General features: G+C 40.4%; 1 protein-coding gene across 1 annotated transcript in view; it reads right to left on the reverse strand.

Annotated features, from left to right (window-relative positions):
- The window catches only part of CADM2 (cell adhesion molecule 2), a 1,264,184-nt gene that overhangs the window by 407,920 nt on the left and 834,464 nt on the right, over positions 1–21,800 (reverse strand). Inside the window, exon 3 of the mRNA XM_029578402.1 lies at positions 4,368–4,517. Within this exon, the coding sequence (XP_029434262.1) occupies positions 4,368–4,517 (150 nt within the window). The remainder of the gene's footprint in view (positions 1–4,367; positions 4,518–21,800) is intronic.

The raw sequence follows: 21,800 nt of genomic DNA on the forward strand, positions 1-21,800 counted from the left end.
GTTGCTCACAAAGATATTGAACAGGATCGCTCCCAACATTGATCCTTGCAGTACACTGCTTAAAACCACTCTCTCTTCAGAGAGAGTTCCATTTACCATCACACATTGTCTTCTGTCCGTCAACCAGTTTGCAATCCAGGCCACCACCTTGGCACTCACTCCTAAGCTTCTCATTTTATTCACCAGTCTCCTGTGTGGAACTGTATCAAAAGCTTTGCTGAAATCCAAGTAGATGACATCGAGCGCTCTTCCTTGATCCTATTCCTTGGTTACCCAGTCTAAAAAGTCAATCAGATTTGCCTGACAGGATCTTCCCCTGGTGAATCCATGATGCCTCTGGTTCATCAATTCTCCCGACTGTAGATAGTTCACTATTCTCTCTTTCAACAGTGACTCCATTACTTTTCCCACCACCAAAGTGAGGCTAACCGGTCTGTAGTTACCAGCCTCTTCTCTGTTCCCACTCTTGTGAAGCGGGACTACCACTGCTCTTCTCCAATCACTCGGCACCACTCCCGTTTCTAGTGATCTATTGAACAGGTCACACAGCGGACCCGCCAGCACATCTCTGAGTTCCCTCAGTATCCTGGGGTGAACCTCATCAGGCCCCATGGCTTTGTCCACTTTCAGATTCTTCAGCTCTTCCCATACCTTTTCTACTGTAAATGGAGTTTCATCTACTCCACTCCCCTCCAGTTTCTTGTTAAGTAGAGATGGTCCTTCTCCAGGGTCTTCTTTAGTGAACACAGAACTGAAGTAATTGTTTAATATTTCTGCCATTTCCTCGTCTTTCTCCACACATTGATCCTTTCCACCTTTCAATTTCACTATACCACTTTGAACTTTTCTCTTTTCACTGATGTATCTGAAAAATGTTTTGTCACCATTCTTTATCTCCTTGGCAATCCTCTCTTTCGCTTGACTTTTTGCCATCTTGATTAATTTCTTCATCTCCCTCAGTTCTACCAAATATTCTTCTTTGTGCTCCTCCCTTTGGGATCTTTTATATTTCTTGAACGCTGTTCTTTTAGCCTTTATTTTATCAGCCATCTCCTTTGAGAACCAGATAGGTTTCATTTTTCTTTTGCCTTTCTTTACTTTTCTAACATATAGATTAGTTGCTTTGGTAATTGCTCCTTTTAGATTGGTCCACTGCTGATCCACATCTCTCTCGTTCTCCCAGCCATTTAGTTCTTCCTCCAGGTATTTCCCCATTTCATCAAAATCCGTGTTTTTGAACTGCAAAACTCGGGTCTTTGTGTTTCTTTTCTGTACCCTTTTTGTGATATTAAACCATACTGTTTGATGATCACTGGTGCTGAGGTGGGTGCCCACCTGGACATCAGAGACATTATCTCCATTAGTGAGCACTAAGTCGAGTATAGCTCCTTCTCTCATGGGTTCTATTACCATTTGTTTGAATAAAGCTACTTGCATGGCATCAACTATCTCTCTACTATTATTAGATTCTGCAGATGGGATTCTCCAGTCTACATCTGGCACATTAAAGTCTCCAACGATCACCACTTCTCCCTTCTTTCCTATCTTTTGGATGTCTTCAACCAGATCTCTGTCCAGCTCTTCCTTTTGGTTTGGTTTGGTTTGGAGGCCTGTAAACCACTCCAATAAAAATGGATGCCCCATCAGTTTAAACCTAGGTCAAGCTGGTTAGAGCAGGACACTTCCTGGAAGTTTACTAGTCCTTTAGCTATTAAATGATCCCACAGCACTTATGTGCCAATTTTAAACAGATTATTAAAGACAGCTATACTGTCTTTACTTTTTATTGCTGTAAGAACGTTATATACAACAATGAAAACAGGAATGGAATGCTGGGACTAATGGAGCATCTCTGGCCAATCAAAAACCAGCTGCCTTCTTGGTGTGCAATGGGCATTAGGAAGACAGTGCAACACTTATGGCCAAATTAAGATGGTCCAAAACAGTCACATTTGGTGATCATTTAACATTAATAAAATGCTATTGTTCTCCAGTAGATGTCACTCCAAGGAGCAGGAATTGTCTCTTCTGTACAGTGCTGTGTATATCTAGTAGTGCTTTAGAAATGGTACATTCACTATCTGTGAATTACAGATACACCTTATTTCATTCACAATCAGTAATAATAAAACCTGTACCGATAATATATTTATACTAAATAAGCAAACTCAATCAGCATCTAATGCTCTTTATTTAAGCAATCATTAAATTACCTTCACTATTACATAACATTCTTTATTTTAGAGGGTTTTTTTCCTAACTGGAGAACAGTGATGCCAGAGTTCATCTGAATCTAGTCAATCAGTTTCCTATCCCCAGGAAAGGAATCAAAGGCATGCTGGTTTGTTTCTGTTTCATTGCCTTGGATGTTTTCCCTTCATATTTTCATTTTTAGTGAAAAATGTAATATATTATTACTTCAAATACAGATCAGCAAAAAAAAGAAAATAAAGAGGTAGATATTCAAAGTTAGAACCTATCTGGCTAAGTTATGATGTATATTCAGCAGCAAGGCAAAGTCGTTGAATATATGCGTACATAACCATACTTAGCCACATAAGTCTACTCGGCTAAGTTAGGCCTGCTCTATGGCAAGTCTAAACTTACACATATACTTATGCAGCTAACTCCAAATATCAGTAGTTAGCTGTATAAGTTATATGGCTAACTTGCTCCGCTCCTGATCTGCCCAGTATACCCCTATCTTTTGTGCATTTAACTTTTAGCTGTAGAAGGAACTTATATGGCTAAGCGGTGACTGCTGAATGTAGGCGCATATTCAGCGGCTGCCACTTAGCTGCATAAATCCTGCTTATCTTGAGAAATAGCGCTGAATGTGCTTTGAATATCGGGCCCCATATGGTGGAAATACCATCAATTATCCAGGTGTGTATCATCCAGTTTATTGGATAGTGATCCAATATCTCAGAAAAATATATCCAGAAAATCCAAGCAGTTGCTTTCTCTGATTCACTTATGATTTGTTTTCTTATGATCTTTGGATTATAATCCAATACGCTCCACCAGCAGTACACACCTAGATGATGAGCAGGGTGTAAGACCAAGATCCAATCTTCTTGCCCATCTAACTTTCATTAATTCTTGATATGCATTATTTGTTTTTTCTTGGTGGACACTGAGTTGGAAGGTTGTGAGGCACATTACCTTGTGTCATTTCTGGTACAGTTAATACGTTCTTACAGTCATGCAAAAAGCAAAAATAGTCTTACTCTATGTAACAATTTATATACAAAAATGAAAAATTTGTTAGAGCCAATGCAAATCAGCATGCCACAGATGCCATTAATTGTACTGTTTCCATTAAGGAAGACACTTTCAGATTGAAAACACTGAAGGTGCAATAAACCTATTCATATAAACAGTATTAAAACGACGAGTGCAATTTATCAAGTGTTTTCTACCATTCCGTGATGAGAGGAAACCCTTTGATAAACCAGTCCCTCTGCGGGGTCCTGGAATATTAAATTACATACCTGAGACATGTCTAATTTTCCCTTCATGAATAAACATACAGTGAGATGTTTATAGGTGCTAGGAAACCTTCACTGGAAATACCTCTAACCTTTTCATCTGTCTTACTTTGCCAGAAGGTTGCCTGAGGCTGGCTAAGACATGCTGGGTATAAGAAAGCGATGCAGAGTAAATGATCTCATACTTGCTTCATGTTTTCACTAGTTATGAGGTTTCCTAATGTAAAGTGTGCACAGCAGCCCAGCTTTAAATAGAGTCTTTCAGGTCTATGTATTCATGAAGATCAGGAAAAGCAGATCCATTTCATAGGCTATTGTTTTGTATATCAGTGCTGCATGCTTACTCGAGTATCTAATTCTATCTCTCCCTATCTCTAGCTTTAGCTTTCAGCAGTGTTCACAGATACCGTCTTCCATTTCATATTATGTCCTTATTCAATAAAGAATCCTCACTCCCTCCCCCTTGGACACAGAATGGGGAGGGGGGATGGGGATAAGACTCCATATTGTAGTCGATAGAAAATAAATACAGCAACAAAAGGGAATGTGACTGATCAATCAAGGAAGGGATCCAGGATGTGCTTCCCTTTGCACAGTTAGTAAAATATAAAAAATGAATGATAAGTTGTTTAGAAATACCAGCTGTATTGATCTTCATCGTCATTACGGCATTAAATTGGACAGCTTTTCTCTTAAACTACACTTAGCTCTTGGCCACCTACCCAACATATAATTTTTTCCGTTAACAAATACAGATTGGCACCAGCAATTTTGAAATCCAACAAGAAGCGAATAACCTTTAGCGCAAGAAAAAATCCCTTTCTGAGCATTTCTCTCTCTGTCCCTATATACATACAGACAGTGAAACGAATTTACCTTTTTTGTCATCGAAGTACAGCGTCTGCTGAGCTGGATTTGACCACTGGAGGGAGGTGTTATCATTTTGATCAACCCGGCAGGTTAAGTTTGCGGTACCTCCTTCAATAGCTGTAACATTCTGTGTGATGGGAAACTGCCCTTGACTGCCTGTGGAAAGGGTTAAAAATACAGCGAATTGCAGATGTTACTATCTTTAAAGGCTGTTAAAGATTTTAAAATAGTCCTAGCAAAAAAAGCAAACAAAAGAAAAAACAAACTTACATAAAAAGCAAGTAAAAGGACAATTAAGGCAAGCAGGGACAATTTGCAAACTGTCTGCATGACTCTAAGGTCCGCCAGCACTTTTTCACCTGCAGAATCTGTGACAATTTTCTATATGGGAACATGAGTGCCCCTTTCTCACTTTGAAGCTTGCATACCCACCAGCTTTTGGTGCAGGCACTTTTTTCACTCAAAATATAGTAAATATCTGTAGATTTGGAAATGCAAACTCTACAAATTCATTTTCTCCCCTCCCGGGAACACCGCCTCTCACTGTGGATAAAAGCATAACTGGAGCTACACTGGGAGAGGATAACTTTCAGACAACAGATTAGCACAGGTACTATGATTTGGACCCTTGTAAACTGTGTGGACAATTGTCCTCATAATATATCTTTCTTTCCATTAGTAAGCTAGCAAAATTACTCTCTGAAGATTACATTTTAAATACTTGTTGTTTCAGCCACACACAAAAAAATCTAACAGATTGCTACACAATATTTCAGCTCTTAAATTCTCTCTCTTTGAAAATGGGCCTTTAGAATACATTTTTTTTAATAAATCCAACAATTGCCTTCTCCTTTGGACTTCCAGCTTGATCGGAACCAAAGCTGGCGTCGGATGTCACGAGCTTTCCCTCATAATAACCTGCAGATTTCTTTCCCATCGTTTTTCTCTTCCTTCCCCTCCCATCTCAATTCAGTCATTCTGGTGACAGTCCTGGGCAGGAGCCAAGCATTAAGGCTCCTTCTGGGACCCTAAATCCAACTGTTAGTTGTCGCTGTAGCGAGATGACGGTAAATCCCCAAGATTTGTAAATTCTGCATCTGTAATCCCACAGTTCTGGTGACCCAGGCAGAGGAAGATGTAAGCTGGAGATAAAAACCCAGGTCCATCTGCATATCAGTACACAGCACTGCCATGAAACTATCGGGTCAGCTCAATAACCAAAATCTTACAACCCAGAGAAACAAAATACTTGGTAACTCTTCTGTACTTTTACTGCATACTATTACATTTTTTAAACTTTCTCAGCACAGTAAATACAATTTGAGTTCTTTAACTGTTCAAGGTAGAGATCACTGTTTTTACAAATAAGGAATTTAGCACAATATGCCAGTGCTCTACTAAGTAGTAAAAAAGGAAATGACTTTAAACACAGCCTAGGTTTAGTGTTGTGCATATAATTTATTTTCACTTCACCCTAGCGTTATTACCTTACTATCTTGTATGACGCCACAGCTGGATTCCAGACGGCGCTAAAAGTTCCAGGAAAAGCCCACTGTCACGCAGCAGTCCCACATCTCCACGGAAAAATGCCACATTTCTGTTCTGAGCTGAGCAACAGCAAAAAACCCTCATATGCAAAATGCAAATCTTTTATCTAACCTCGGTAATGAGATCCCCCTTTTGTAAAATATTATTCATTTGCTGATCAAATGTTGGGATAACACTGACAAGATATTTTCCTTAAGATCATGGAGCCTCAGCTTTGTGTTGTAGCTTAAGTCAAGAAAAGGTTAAAGGACAGACATATGCACACCCCAGGCAGCACAACAGTAAAATCTGTGGTCTCCAAAAAATATATATTCTAAAAATATATGGGTGGATTTGAAAATCATCAGTCACCACAGAATTTCAAGGGTTCATGTAAACTTCATTTAAAATCTCTGTCTCAGGCAGGAGGAAAAATAAATCATTATTGGCTATTTCATCACAGAATCTGTCGTTATATCTGATTCTGTGCTGAACTGAATTTAATACAATTTTTTTCTATCAAGAGATCACATATCTTGGGTTTTTTTTCTGCAGGATGTAGAAAAAGAATGAATGATCCACATATGCAGCATATTTGAAAAGAATGGGGACTACATAACACGGAATATAAATTTATGCTCTTAAAACCAGGACAATGATACTAATGGGCCGATGCAATATCAATGTGTGTTAATGGGTGCTCATGATTGAGCGCCTGCTCTCTCAACACGTGCCAATCCACCTCTCCCGGGCGCCCGATATAATATTTAAATGGGCTGCTGCATTAAAAAGGAGGCACTAGGGAAAATTTTGCGACCTAGCGGCTCCTCTGCATCGGGTGCCTAGGAGAGGTGGCTGTCAGTGTGGGTTAGGAAAATGGATGCTCAATTTTACAAGCATCCATTTTCTTAACCTGTGCACTAGGGATGTGAATCGTTTTTTGACAATTTAAAATATCGTCCGATATATTTTAAATCGTTAAAAATCGTTAGAGGCACGCTACCTTTGCCCTGTCATATGACAGGGCAAAGGTAGCGCCGGCGCCATTTTGGTTCCTGTCCCCCGACGTCACGAGCACAGGAGATCGCTCCCGGACCCCCGCTGGACCCCCAGGGACTTTTGGCCAGCTTGGGGGGGCCTCCTGACCCCCACAAGACTTGCCAAAAGTCCAGCGGGGGTCCGGAAGTGACCTCCTGTACTTGAATCGTATTGCCGTATTGAAAATGGTGCCGGCCACATTTTTACAATATGGCAATACGATTCGAGTGCAGGAGGTCACTTCCGGACCCCCGCTGGACTTTTGGCAAGTCTTGTGGGGGTCAGGAGGCCCCCCCCAAGCTGGCGAAAAGTCCCTGGGGGTCCAGCGGGGGTCCGGGAGCGATCTCCTGTGCTCGTGACGTCGGGGGACAGGAACCAAAATGGCGCCGGCGCTACCTTTGCCCTGTCATATGACAGGGCAAAGGTAGCGCTGGCACCATTTCTATTAACGCACCCGTGGCCCGAGAGTGGAAGATCACACCGGGACCCCCCCCACTGGACCCCAGGTAATTTAAGACATTTTGGGGTGGTTCGGGAGGGTGGGGGATTTATTTTAAAGGGTCGGGTGGGTTTTAGGGTTGTTTTAGTGTGCCGGTTTTCCCGCCCTCCCCCGATTTACGATTTACACGATTTAAAACAAAACAAAACCGTGACGATCCGATTCCCTCCCTCCCCCTAGCCAAAATCGATCGTTAAGACGATCGATCACACGATTCACATCTCTACTGTGCACAGCCTCAGGTTAGGAAAGTGGATACTCGTTAATTCAGCGTCCATTTTCCTAACCTGACCGCTGGTGACACTTTTCTTTTTTTTTTATGTTCTCCTTTTTTTTACATTTTCCTTTTTTTGGTTCCTCCAACTTAATATATCCAGGTGTTAATTTTTGAGAGCAAAAATGTGCGTCAGTGCACATTTTTTTTTTTGCATCAGGGGGTAATAGCTAATAGCCTCATCATTATGAATGTACATGTCATGAACGCTATGGGCCGGATTTTATAAAGTTGCACGGACGCGTACTTTTGTTCGCGCACCAGGCGCAAACAAGAGTATGCGGGATTTTAATAGATACGCGCATAGCAGCGTGTATCCATTAAAATCCGGGGTCGGCGCACGCAAGGCTGCCCAAAATCGGCAGCCTGCGCATGCCGAGCCGCGCAGCCTGCCTCCGTTTCCTCCGAGGCCGCTCCGAAATCGGAGCGGCCTCTGAGGGAACTTTCCTTCCACCCCCCACACCTTCCCTTCCCTTCCACTACCTAACCCACCCCCCCGGCCCTATCCAACCCCCCCCCCCCCCACCTTTGTCGGCAAAGTTACGCCTGCTTAACTTTGCGCATGCCGGCCGGCTGCCCCGCTCCGTGTTCCAGTCCCGGGGGCTGGTCTGGAGGCCACGGCCACACCCCTGGAATGCCCCCGGGCCGAAACCACGCCCGTGTTGCCGCCCCCGAAATGCCGCGACACGCCTCGAAACGCCGCGTCACTCCGGGCACGCCCCCGACACGCCCCTTCATGCAAGCCCCTGACTTACGCGCGTCCTGGGGCTTGCGCGCGCCGCCAAGCCTATGCAAAATTGGCTCGGCGCACGCAGGGGGGTTTTGGGGTAGGTTTTCGGGGGGTACACGCGTATCCAACGTGCGTACCCCTTTGAAAATCTACCCGTATTAGTTTTGGCTGGTTTGGACATGCATTTTGGATGCACTAATCCCCTTATTGCATCCAAAATGCACGTCTAAGTGCATGTAAAGCTGTGCGCTCAGTCAAGCGCCCTATATTGCATCGGCCTGAATGCAAGGGTAATTTTATAACAGCCCACATACAAAGACCATGCAGACTTCAGCCCTAATTTGAAAATTAGCAGGATTGTGACTGTACCTTAATGTGGCATAGACGAACACATTTACATCTACTAGAGAACAGGTGTAAATGTCCATGTGTACACGCATACTTATGAAAACCTAAAGGAGATACCTAAATGATCTCCCCTTTTCCAACTCCACCCCCAGGAACGCTTCTTTCTATTATACATAAAAGCAAGCACAAAATCTCTTCCGTATGCACTTTCACAAGTGCAACCCCCGGGGCAATTTTCAAAAATCCCATTTACACATGTAAAAGTGCATTTTATGTATGCAAATGCTTTTGAAAATTATGGCTGGTATAAAGTTAAAAGGTCAAATAGGTAAATGTATTTATTTAGACATTTTATATACCATCGTTCCATATATAGATCACAATGGTTTACAAAATGGCATTCATAGTCACAGGTGAGATGGCATTCAATTTAACACATCTGTGTCAAGGTTATGTAAAAAGCCTTGAACCACAAAGTCATTTTCATAGTGAACTTCAATCTGTCTTTCCAATCTAGTAAATTTTAAGGACAAGTAATTTTGCAAACAAGTGTATCCCCAACATGAACGTGTTTGCACAGAGTGCTACTTCGGGAGAGAGAAATCATTGCAATCACAAACAGAAAAGAGTACAGTCAAAAGTCATTAAAACTTATAGAAGTAAACATTAAGACCCACGCATGTGTGCACATGTGCACACGTTTGCTGGCGCCCACATGGACACGCCGATTTTATAACATATGCATTTATAACATTATGCTCTTGTGTTATAAAATCAGCTACTCGCGCGTGCATGCATACAGGACACATGCTTCTGCACATTAAATAGCAAAAAGTCAAACAATATATATTTGTATAAAAAATAATTTATTTAAATTGAAAATACTTTTTAAGGAATTTTTCAAAAAAAACTTCTCTATCTCCTGGTTAAGGCTATGTGGAAATAATGTGTGGAGAGTAAAAATCCAGTGCTGCTCCTTTTGGAGAAGCAGACTGTCGAAATCAACCTCTCTTGGTGGGCGAGACACTTGTTTAATGGCAAGAACCATAAATCACCTATTGCTTGATGATATTCTTGCCAATGGGACACCAGCAAAGCCTCAATCCAAGAGCAGAGGAGACAACTGCATTTTTTCCACAAGGCTTTAACCAGGAGATAGAATGGACTCTTTTTTTTTTTTTTTTAAACTTCCTTAAAAAGAATTTTCTATTTAAATAAATTATTTTTTTATATAAAATTATATTGTTTGACTTTTTGCCTTTTGATGTCATGTTTTTTCCCAATGCCATAACTATTCTGGTTACCATTAGCCTACAGTACAACCTGTGATGGGCCGGCCTTAAAGCTAGCAGTGGATTGTCTATTTAGGTCATGCGACCGGTTCCCACGTTTTTTTGACTGTTTATATCGTTTGGTGGTAGGATTCTCCATACTTCAGTATCATTCTGCCATGTTGTGATAAAACAAGCTTATAAATCTTCCAGTGAAAGGTATGAGGTTTTACTATTTATTACTTCCGATTATCTGTTGTGTCTCTTTGTAAGGGTTTTAAAAAATATATTTTAATGGTTATTGATTGTACTCTTTTCTGTTTGTGATTGTAGAGTTTTTTCCCTCTCGAAGATGCACTTTGGGGTAGATCTTCAAAGAGATACGTGCGTAACCCCTGAAAACCTACCCCTGCCTCCCCCGCGCGCGCTGAGCCTATCTTGCATAGGCTCGGCGGCACACGCATGTTATAAAATCGGGCATAGATTTGTTCACGCCGGGTTGCGCGAACAAATCTACGCCTGTGTGCATGTTATAAAATCTGGCCCTTTGTGCGAAACACGTTCATGTCAGGGGACACACTCGTTTGTAAAATTACTCGTCCTTCTAATTTACTAGATTGGAATGATACGTTGATGACAAAGTTCACTATGAAAATGACCTTGCGGTTCAAGGCTTTTTACACAGCCTTGACACAGATATGTTAAATTGAATGCCATCTCATCTTTATTTACCTAATTGACAGTTTTGTGAGATGGACACTTGCCTCCACCATTATACTGAAGTTAAAAGGTGACATATACAGCGGGCTGTATGGATGGAGTTGAGAAACACCTGCTTCTCTATAGTGCTTGCAAGGAGAGCTCAAACGTCTGATTAACATGTTCGGCATCTTCTGTCACAGGTTCTGCACAATGATTCAAATTCCAGGTAATCTTGCAGAAGTAAAAAGAAAAGAAAGACCTTATGTTTTAGCCATAACTTCCTCTTAAAAATTTATAATCAAAATTAAATTCAAGGACATTCTTTCAGTGGTAATTGGTTGAACAGAATGTAGAATATTACAGTAACTAGGGACTGGAAGAACAGAAGAAAATCAGATTTTTCACCATGGCTATTTGGATAAAAAGAACCTTGATAATGAGTTAAAGTATCTTGTTCAGATAATAATACCCCCAACTTCTCTTTTATTTCAAGGATTCTACACACGTAGTAGTGCATTACTATTATTCAATTACCCCACACAAATCTACTCCCTCTTTTAAAAGTTCTGTAATGTTTCTGTCATTATAGTAAGTACCACTTGATGTTACACCAGTTCAGCTGCCAGAAAGATTCTCACAAGCACTAAATCTGGTGATTGGCAACAAGGAAAAATAGAGGAAAATAACCTTCACAGTCACACATACTTGCAAACTGACAGCTTACCATTAGACTTTACCAAGGATTTTTTTTGTAAAATGCTAACAGCAGCATCATACACATGCACACATTCTGAAAACATTGACTGGCATGCACCAACATATGCAGAGGTATGAACTGTATTAGGGGCAAATGCATACACACCCTGCATCACAAATCAAATTCCGAGCATTACATATCGCTCACCATTTACCTCGCTTCACACAGCAGTAACTCCCTGGGATTCTTTCAATGGTGTCTAGGGCTTTGATTTCTATGTACTTTAGCAACGAAACACCCAGACAAATGATTGCACCGTGATAGTTGAGAAACATTGGCGGTGATGTTGACTTTCATAAAATAAATAGAAGCATCTGGGACCTGGTAATGGGTGCCCTTGACATCAAGGCATCACATTTAGATGTGCGCTGTTTTCCGATTTTCATTAACCTCATTCTCTGCACTCTTTCACCACCCCACGTAAATATTATACTGGCTTTACTTTAAAAAGTCAGAGGAAGGAGATACAACTTTATGGAGATTTCAGAACGCTGCAGAGTCTCAGTCTACGTGCTCTGAAGTTGATACGAATGGAATTATGTCCAGTGTTGCCAAGGTTCCAAACACTTGCAGATGCTCTTTAATATTTTCATTGACTGGGTTTTCGCATATAAAGCTTATTGCCACCCTTGCCCAAATCTTGACCCCTTGTGCTAGAATTTTTTTACTCCACAACAGGATTGGTTTTAGCACATCAAGTGCCAAATTACTATTGCAAACATTTTTTTTAAGCCTCTGTATAAATTGTAGTCTGAAGTCTATGTAAGTGACATAAAATAAATATATCCAACACATATTGAGTTCAGCATTCAGTGCCACTTCGCTGCATAAATTCGGACTTATCTGGCTAAGTGACAATGTTTGAATATTTGGCTGCATTCAGCAGCCACCACTTAGCCAGATAACTATTTATCAGCTAAATAGTTATCTAAGTAGTGAGCAGGATGGGGCATGGCTATTTCTCCATCCAACATTGCCAGATAAGTACAGATATTCAACCTTTTCCAGTTAAATTAGCCAGATAAGTTACGTGTAAAGTTAGTTAAACTTACTTGGCTTTTAGATAGCTGGGTATATTTAATGGTGCAGCTGTGCCATTGAATATCCCAACTAATGTAGACAGAAGTGTTTATCCGACTAATTTTCTCAGCCAAATAGTGGCTGAATATCTGCCGCCTTGTATATAAAGTAGCTACCAATTCACATACTATATTGCATAATTACAGTAAAGGACTGGTTGCTAAGTTGTGGCTAAGACCTAAAATCAGGACATTTCTAAACTTTTAGCCCTCCCTCTTTCTTTCTTTACAGGGCTCCAAAAATCTGTACATCAGAAAAAATCAGAACCGTACTTAAGTCTGCTGCTTCTCAAAGGAAAAACTACATGCCTTCTGAACTATGGGTTGTTTTTAAAGAGGTATTCAACATGATTCCTTCATTTATAACAAATACTCTATCCAGGGTTGACCAATGCATTTTTTTAAATGTGGGAAGATGCCACACTGTGCTCTTGGTATGTTGTTACGTTTGCCGATCACAGTAGGCTGCCCTACCAATGCAACAGGTCGTCCTGCTTAGTTATATGTGTTCCTTCTGATGCCCGTGCCTGCCTACTCCAGTTTGGTCTTGCCTTGGCCTTCCATCCAGCCTTGCCTCGTTCCTGCTCTTGCCCTGTCTTTTTTTTTTTAATAACATTTATTTATAAATTTTTCAAACAATTAACAGAGAACAGTACACACACAATCTTGGAGCTTCCTAACATCAGTGTACCTATTAGTGTTCTACTCCCTCATCCTTCATCCTCCCCACCCACACATCCCTAGAACCTATACAAAGTACATGTGGGTATATCTGTACCTGTTACTTGTATGGCAAACCATATCTGTTATCGGTACAAATTCCAAAATTTGCGAAAGACATGTTGTCCTTAATCATTGAAATAAGAGAAACGCCACTGAATCAATTTGGCAACCACACGTACTAGGTCCACACCCAAACGGAAGCTACTATGTATCAAAGAAGTGTGCTGCGGGCTCTGGCATTCAAAGACATAATGTAGGGATTCCAAGTATTAAGGTAAGTATCGTATTTCTGAGATGACATGGATTGTTTGGCAGACATATTTTCCAACATGTCTAATTGATGGAATTTCAGTCACCATAAGATATAAGGTGGTTTCTCGTCAGTGATCCATTTGGTCAAAATAGTCTGTTTTGCAAGTAGGAAAGCTTTTGCCAAGAGTGAGCATTGAGATAAGGTCCATGGTAAAGTTTCTGGTATGAAGTTGAATAAGCAGAATGCCGGTGATAATGGAAGATTCTTGTCCAGTAAACCCCCTAAATATCTGAGAATTTGGATCCAGAATTGTTGAGTCACTTTACATGCCCAAAAACAATGAAAGAAAGTAGCCTTGAAAGTACCACATTTCAGGCACTCATCAGTTGGGCCCAACCTAATTTGAAAGGCTCTTGTAGGAGAAATATATAGATGCTGCAGAAATATAAATTGTATTTCCCTAAGTTGGACATTTTCAGTAATGTTGGCCAGAGTCTTGAAATAGGATAACATACTGCTCAGAGAGATTGCCCTGTTTTGTTGTTTCGCCTTGTCCTTGTCATCTTGTCTTGCCTTGTCTGTCTTGGCCTGTCTGTTCTGACTTCAACTTTGGACTTGACCCTTGTTTGCTGCCTAGAACTTTCCTTACCTTGAATCCAGACTAAGCCCTGTCTGCTGCTACCTTTACTCTAGGCCTGTTTCAGTACTATGTGTTAGATTGCCCTCAGAGCCACATTATTATTATTATTATTATTATTCTTTGCATTCCACGTTTTGGCACCAAAGTGGATTACATTCAGGTACTGTTGAATTTAAATCCTGCCAGCCAGCTGAACCCAGGGGCTCAACTTGCGGGGGAGGCAGCTGTACAGGTGAAGCTCCAGCTTAGCCCACTTCAAGGCATGCTCTCCAGCTGTTAGCATAGGCCTCAAGGACTTGCCCATTAGGGTTTTCAACTACACCACAGTACTAAGGGCTCATGCTCACACCACTCCTTACATATGCTTCGAGGATCATTGAAGATTTTAATCAGCACATATATGTTTATACTAGTGAATCTTTGCAAATAGTGATTTTTTGCAATGGACTGTACCAGTACAGAAACTGTTTACTGCACTGGAGATATTTTCTTGCTCGTTGCTAAATAGACTGGACCTCAAACACACGCATAGAAATAGACAGAAATATAATAGGCAAAAAAAGACTGTATGGCTTATTTACTCTGCCCACTCATCCAACTAATTTAGCTTTATCATTCTCTCAGAGATCCCCTGTATTTATCCCATGCATTCTTGAATTCAGATAGTGTTTATTTCTCCATCCAATACCCTCTCTGTATAGAAATATTTCCTAAGATTACTCCTGAGTCTACCTCCTTTCACCCTTATCCCACGATCCCTCATTCTAGAGTCTCCTTTCCATTGAAAAAGGCTCCCCTCCTCTGTATGGAACCTTTGAGATATTTCAATGTCTTTGTCATATCTCCCCCTATCTCGCCTTTCCCCTAGGTCAGGGATTAGCAAACGTTTTGAGTCTTAGCCCCCTCCCCACACACTTTCTCCATACAATTTGCTGGAACCCTACCAAAGTTGGGTTACATCGTGTATGTAATACATATTTGTATGTGTCTGTATATGTGTATATACATATCAAAGTCTCTCAGCAAGCTATCAGCTGTGGAACAGTTTGCCAAATAGACAATCACACTGCCAGCCAGAAGCTCAGAATTCTAGTTTTGATTCTCTTCAGGTTGGTGATAGGAGCAATCAGATACACATAAACACAAAGAGAAGCAAACACCACGTAACATCCAGACAGGCACCTCACAGTAACAGCAGCACAAACTCCTTCCACTGCCAGACATGTTATGAACTAATACAAAACCATATGACAAAGACATTTAAAATCTATACAGCCAACTTATAACGTAACAATAGTAACACCAAGAACTCAAACAAGAACCCTATCTGTGAAAAAGCAGCACTGCAAATATTGCACTGAATCCCAGAATGCCAATACACCACCTACTGGGAAAACAAAACAAACCCAATTGCTATAGATCCCTACACAGACTGTACACGCTAGCAAAATCTCTCACCTTGGTCACATGCACAGAGCAGAGGCAGACCCTCACCAAATACGGAATAAAGGATCACAAATTAGACAAAAACTGAATGGAAATCCAAGAAGCCAGACTCTGTCTACAGTGTAACAATGGTAAAACAGAACCACCATTCCTCATAAAACAATAAAATCAAGAAACATAAAGCAACAATTATAATAATAAAACATACTAACAAAAGAATAAATATTTCAAAACTACTGACAAATAGAACATTTATTAAAGTCATATACATTTTTTTTAATTTCCCAAGCACCTATAAAATATTTCAAAACAGCAAACATATCAAATAACACCCAATAATTAAAACTAATGAAGATAAAAAACACCCCTGCTGTCCAAACCTGGGAACTTGATTTCCAGTCACCCTGAGATTGTCAAGGATGAGGGGGCTAGAAGGCCACACAAACTTTATCCTCTCTCATTTACACACACACTCAGATGTTCATTCTCTCTCTCATACATAGTCTCATACATACCCACACACTCTCACACACAGGGTTAAAGTCCCTCTTCCTATCCTATGCATACAAAAGCTCTTACTCCCCAGATTCCCTCATTCACACACAGGCTCTCACCCACACAGACCCCCAAGAAGGAACCGATTCATTCTCACACACACACAGACCAACCCCCAGGCAGGCCTACCCATTCTCTCGCTCTCATACACACACACACACACACACACACACACACACACACATCAATTCCCAGGCATGCACCCATTCTCTCTCTCACACACACACAGATCCCCAGGAAGGAACCCATTCTCTCACACACAGACTGGCAGGTACTTATTCACACACACACACACACACACACACACAAACGCCCATTCATACACATCTCTCATCTTGGTCATACGCACACACACACTGAAGGCAGGTCCCCTCTCTCTGTTTTGCCGGCAGCCTCGGAGTCTCTCTTATTCCTGCTGCCACTGTCACCAAGGTGTGGCTGTTAGGGGGAAGCCGATCCCTCATCACTGCTTCTGGCCCTGCCAGTCTCCTCTGTGTAGGCCCCGTGATATTGTGAATCAGGAGATCAGTATAGAGAAAGCCCCTACTCGCGCAAATTCTAATACTGCAGGCATGCAGAGACAGGGTGTCCTTCTCTGCTAAGCCACCGATGGGATGAAGTAGACAGGCAGCTGCACAGACTCTCTTTCAGTTTTTCGGCCATTGGTGGAATCAGGTCCACTGGTAGCCGCATGCACCTTCCCTCATAGTATGACATTTGCGGCCCCCTGAAATCTCATTCGTGGTCCCCCATTTGCCAACCCCTGCTTTAGAGTATACATGTTTAGATCTTTACATATGTCCCCATATTCTTTAGAATGAAGATCACTGACCATTTTTAGTAGCCACTGTTTGGACAAACTCCAACAGGTTTATTGTATATCCTTTCAAAGAATTGTATATTGTATTCCAAATGAAGTCTCACCAGGGACCTATACAGGGATACGATTCATAGAGATAGAGAATGAAGTTGCTCATATTCTCAAAATTCCTATTTTCCATACTGTGAGACCCATTCGTTGTTGCTGCTGCTATGAACATTGTTTCTCCCCTGTAACCAGTTCTCGTGTTAACAGCTCACAAATGTCTCTCATTAGATTGCAAGCTTACTCCTTTTGTAACGTGTTAATCATTTATTGTATCCCATACTGCTATCAAGATTAAATCTGTATATCATTTTATATCCTGTACAAAACAGTAATAACAATACTACTACATTGTAGATGGTCACCAGCGCATTCCCAGAAATCATCTTAAAGGTTTTTCCTGATAAAATCTCAGGAGAAAGTGGAATATTTCAGGGACTGTTGCAATATGCTTGGCCGACTGTGTCACTTATGAATGGCAACATTACAAGAGGCCATGAGCATGAATAAAAATACTAACTCAAATTACTGAACATCATAGTGGAATATTAACAAGTTATTCTTAATATGTGATATTTTGCTTTATGCCACTGGAGAATGCTTTTAAACCTACTAGTATCTAAGGTTACCGTCATCCAGCAGTGAGAAGAACATAAGATATGCCATACTGGGTCAGACCAAGGGTCCATCAAGCCCAGTATCCTGTTTCACATACCTGGCAAGTACCCACACATTAAATAGATCTCAGGCTACTATTGCTTATTAATTATAGATTTTTCCTCTAAGAACTTATCCAAACCTATTTTAAACTCAGTTATGCTGTCATAACCACATCCTCTGGCAATGAATTACAGAGCTTAACTATGTGCTGAGTGAAAAAGAGTTTTCTTCCTTTGTCATGAGCCATATTTATTTATTTGAAAACTTTTTTATACCGATATTAGTGGGGACATCATATCCGTTTATCATAACTAAAGAGAGGAAAATACAATGAACAGGTGGGGGGGAGTGGGCTCACATAGGAACAAGTAAGCAGCAACGATTATAGAGGAACAACATGAGGGCTGCTCAAGAGACAATTGAGAGCTGTTAAACAGTAACATATATAGACTTCAGCCATGGACGATGTCACAATGTCTTGTTATTGTTTAGAAGGTCCACATTCAGAGTTATTTAGCCAGATAACTCAAGGTTATCCAGATAAATGGATATTTGGACACTTATCTGGCAAAACAATAGCCAGACATTTTCTTATCCATCAAAGATTTAGCCAGATAACTTAGGGGCATTCCAGGGAGAAGTCACATTAGCCAGATAAGTTACCTGGCCAACTCCAATATTCAGAATTATCTGGAAAACTTATCCGGCTAACTTGGGTCATGCGGTAGAGCTGACCTAAAGTTAGCTAGATACAGTTATCCGGCTAACTTTAAGATAGCTGGTTATATTCAATAGTGAATATACCTCCAAACTTAGCTGGCTAAAGGCTTATCACACGCGATAAGGCACTAACGCACGTGATAAACCCCTATTGCATGCGAAAAGGCCCTTTTCGCATGCAATAGGATGTAAATTAGCTGGAGGGGAGGAGTCGGGGTGGGGAGGGGGAGGGGGAGGAGTCAACTGTGGCACCGCTGCCGGTGATAATGTGAGGAATATTATTGCCAGCAGTAGTGTGGCGAATAACACCTTTTACGGTGTTGCTATTTGTGGGAAAGGCTGCAGCCGGCCGCACTGCGGCCGGTGAAATCGCACCACTGCAGTGCAAATGGCTGTGGCCTTTTGCAGGCCCACCCCCCTTCACCCCCACCCCCTTTTTCGCAGGATTCATCATTCTGCGAAGAATGATGAATCCAGCCTTAAGTTTATCTGGCTAACTTTGCCATCTTGTAAGTAACAGAATACGGACCTCCTATTTTTAAACATAATTTACAATTAATATATTTAGAGGTAGATTTTAAAAGCCTTGCGCATGCAAAAATGGCCACATATGCACTTAAGTGGATCATACAGGAGCTACATGAATTTTAAATAGCTGGGAAGGGCGCACATACATCAATGTATATGTGCCCAGTAAAAATATGTGGAAAAGGGGCAGATCATGAGCAATCCAGAGGTGGGGCCGGCACCGACACACATAACTCCTAATTTTTCTCTGCCAGTGCGCTGGTGGTGTTATAGACACATTCAGAGGTATCAACTGTAAAATTTACATCATTAAAGACCTTAAAAGTGATGAAAAGGAGTCGATTTGTGCAATGCAGCTAGCAGTGTACAAATCAACTTTTCGTTAGAATTTTCATCACCCCCCAACCCAACTCCAGAAAACTCACCCCAAATCAAAGTGCCCCCTTTACAATGCTCCTTATATAGAGTATCAGACTGAGCCTTATAAAGCGTCTCTCTCAAGCTGTAGACATGTGTGAAGAATATTTTATAACCTATGCGTATAGTTTATAAAACAGCGCGTAACCAGCTCTTAATTCAAACTTAATTCAAGCAAGAACATCACGTTTTCTAAATATAAGAGACCATCAAAAATATATGTGATATCAGCATCAAGTTTAAGCCACTGCAAAAAAAAGTTTTGCATCATTATTTTGTAACCTTAGGTCTCAGTCTGTCCATTTTGTTTTTTTTGAAAATTTTAAAATCTTGCAATAAGACTTTATGCCAGATCAATATTAACTATAATTGCAACACATCTTCTTCAAATGTTCCAGTTGGTTATAAACGTAGATTCATGGCCACCATCTTTCAAAACCTTGTCAGTATACCTTCCGAAGTTAAGAGATTATTATTATCAAAGCTCCACTGAAGCAGCCAGGTGGTTTCGAAACATGGAGGCCATGTCAGGACTTTTTTGAATCTAAATATATTACCAACTTGAAGAGGAACATTTGTGGAAGATAAGTGATGCAATTATGGTTAACGTTAGGTGTAACATTTCTGCATGGTGGTACCTGCACAGAGTGGCAACTTGCTGGGCGTTCTATATGAACATTTGAGTCTTTAGTTACCATCAATTACTATGCTACTATGTAATCTTATGTTACAAGCAAGTGAAAAGTCCATCAGTGGGATCAAGTGGCAAGAAGACCAACAGAAAGGCTTTCAGCTGCAGTTGCCTCTTATAAAATTAGGAATGGAATGTTTCTCTCTCACAGTTCATTAATAAACAGGATGGTGGCACCACAAACACTCAACAGCACAATAAAGTAGTATCAGAAAACCAAGGTCATCAACCAGAGTTTTCATTTTGCTATCTTACAGTATCTCCTATCTCCATCTATCCCACAGATAGATCTTTAATGTAAAAGGTTTTATACAGTAAACGGAAGTAGTATACTAGATGAGTTTCCAAAAATATTATGTTCCAACTCACTGCTACCTCAATCTGTAGCTTCCAGGAGGTTTTGGATGTAGCATTACTTTAAGGGCTGCACCATAGGAAGAAGAGCATAAGTGGGATTGGAATACAGCATTTTATTTAATAAACTGTTTGATTTAGTGCACCAATGGTCTTCGTCTTTTCCTATGAATATATAACAGCTACACTCCAGCTTAAACCAGTAAACTGAACAAAAAAAAAACCCCCACACTGATGTAACTGTATTCAATTACAGGTGCATGGATAGTGACAAATTTGATTTGAACAGTACCTCTTGACTATATGGATTCTTGGGGCTGTATTAAGAAGTTTTACCATCATTAAAAAAGGAAGAAAACATTTGGAAAATCTTCCCTTCTGAGTTCAAAAATGTTATTCAATATTTTTGAATAAGCTATTAATAAAACAGAATCGCCAGATACAATTTTACTGCTACGTCTTTACTCTGAAGTGTGCAAATTACTATCCTTATATTATTACCCTTTGTTCTGCACTTTCAGATATGAAAAGAATCCCAGCAGCAATATAACTTCATATTTCAATTTCACATCCAGCTTATCAGTGTCAGACATTTAAGGCAGAAGTAATTTTCTAAATAAAATCCATATCTCCTATTTTATCAGTTTCTTCAATCTCTAAATAATATAATCACAGTTCAAAACTTACATTCTACCATCACATGCATAGTCACTACCATAATGACTCTCTTTGGGCTGTCACTGCTTCATGTTTGTTCTGAGAACAACAAAACGTAAGATTAAATCCTTTCTGAATAAGTAAATCACCCTGAGAATCTAGTGATTTATGTTACATGGAGTTATAAATTTAAAGATGCTTCAACAGGGATGGTAAAACAGGAAAGACTGGCATTATCTGTGAATAGACTCTATTAGAATATAAATAGGGGAGTCGTGGTAAATAACCCATGTTAATTTATTTTAAAGCATGCCATAACATAGTAAATAGATTCCACTGTTTACAATCCCAGTAAAATGCTAATGATATGCAAACTGAGGTAAACGTAGAAACCTGAAATCGTTTTTTGTGTGTCAAATAACATTACAAAAAACTCTGAATTCCAACAAAACCAACTAGATTCAGACATATAAAGAGTTAATTTAAACTTTAGTGCTCTCTTGTCTAATTAGAATACTTCTTGACACATGGGATGTTCATGCGCCCATCTGTTGCCATCTCATTAAGTTACTATGGATTTATTGCAATGTCCATAGTTTTTAAATATATATATTCATATATATACACACACATTACTGCTGGGTTCAGCAATATTGGGATCCTAAGCTGAGATCCAACACAAAGAAATCCTTACTGCAACATAAA

The sequence above is a fragment of the Rhinatrema bivittatum genome, chromosome 15 (assembly GCF_901001135.1).
Source record: "Rhinatrema bivittatum chromosome 15, aRhiBiv1.1, whole genome shotgun sequence".
Classification (NCBI taxonomy): domain Eukaryota; kingdom Metazoa; phylum Chordata; class Amphibia; order Gymnophiona; family Rhinatrematidae; genus Rhinatrema; species Rhinatrema bivittatum.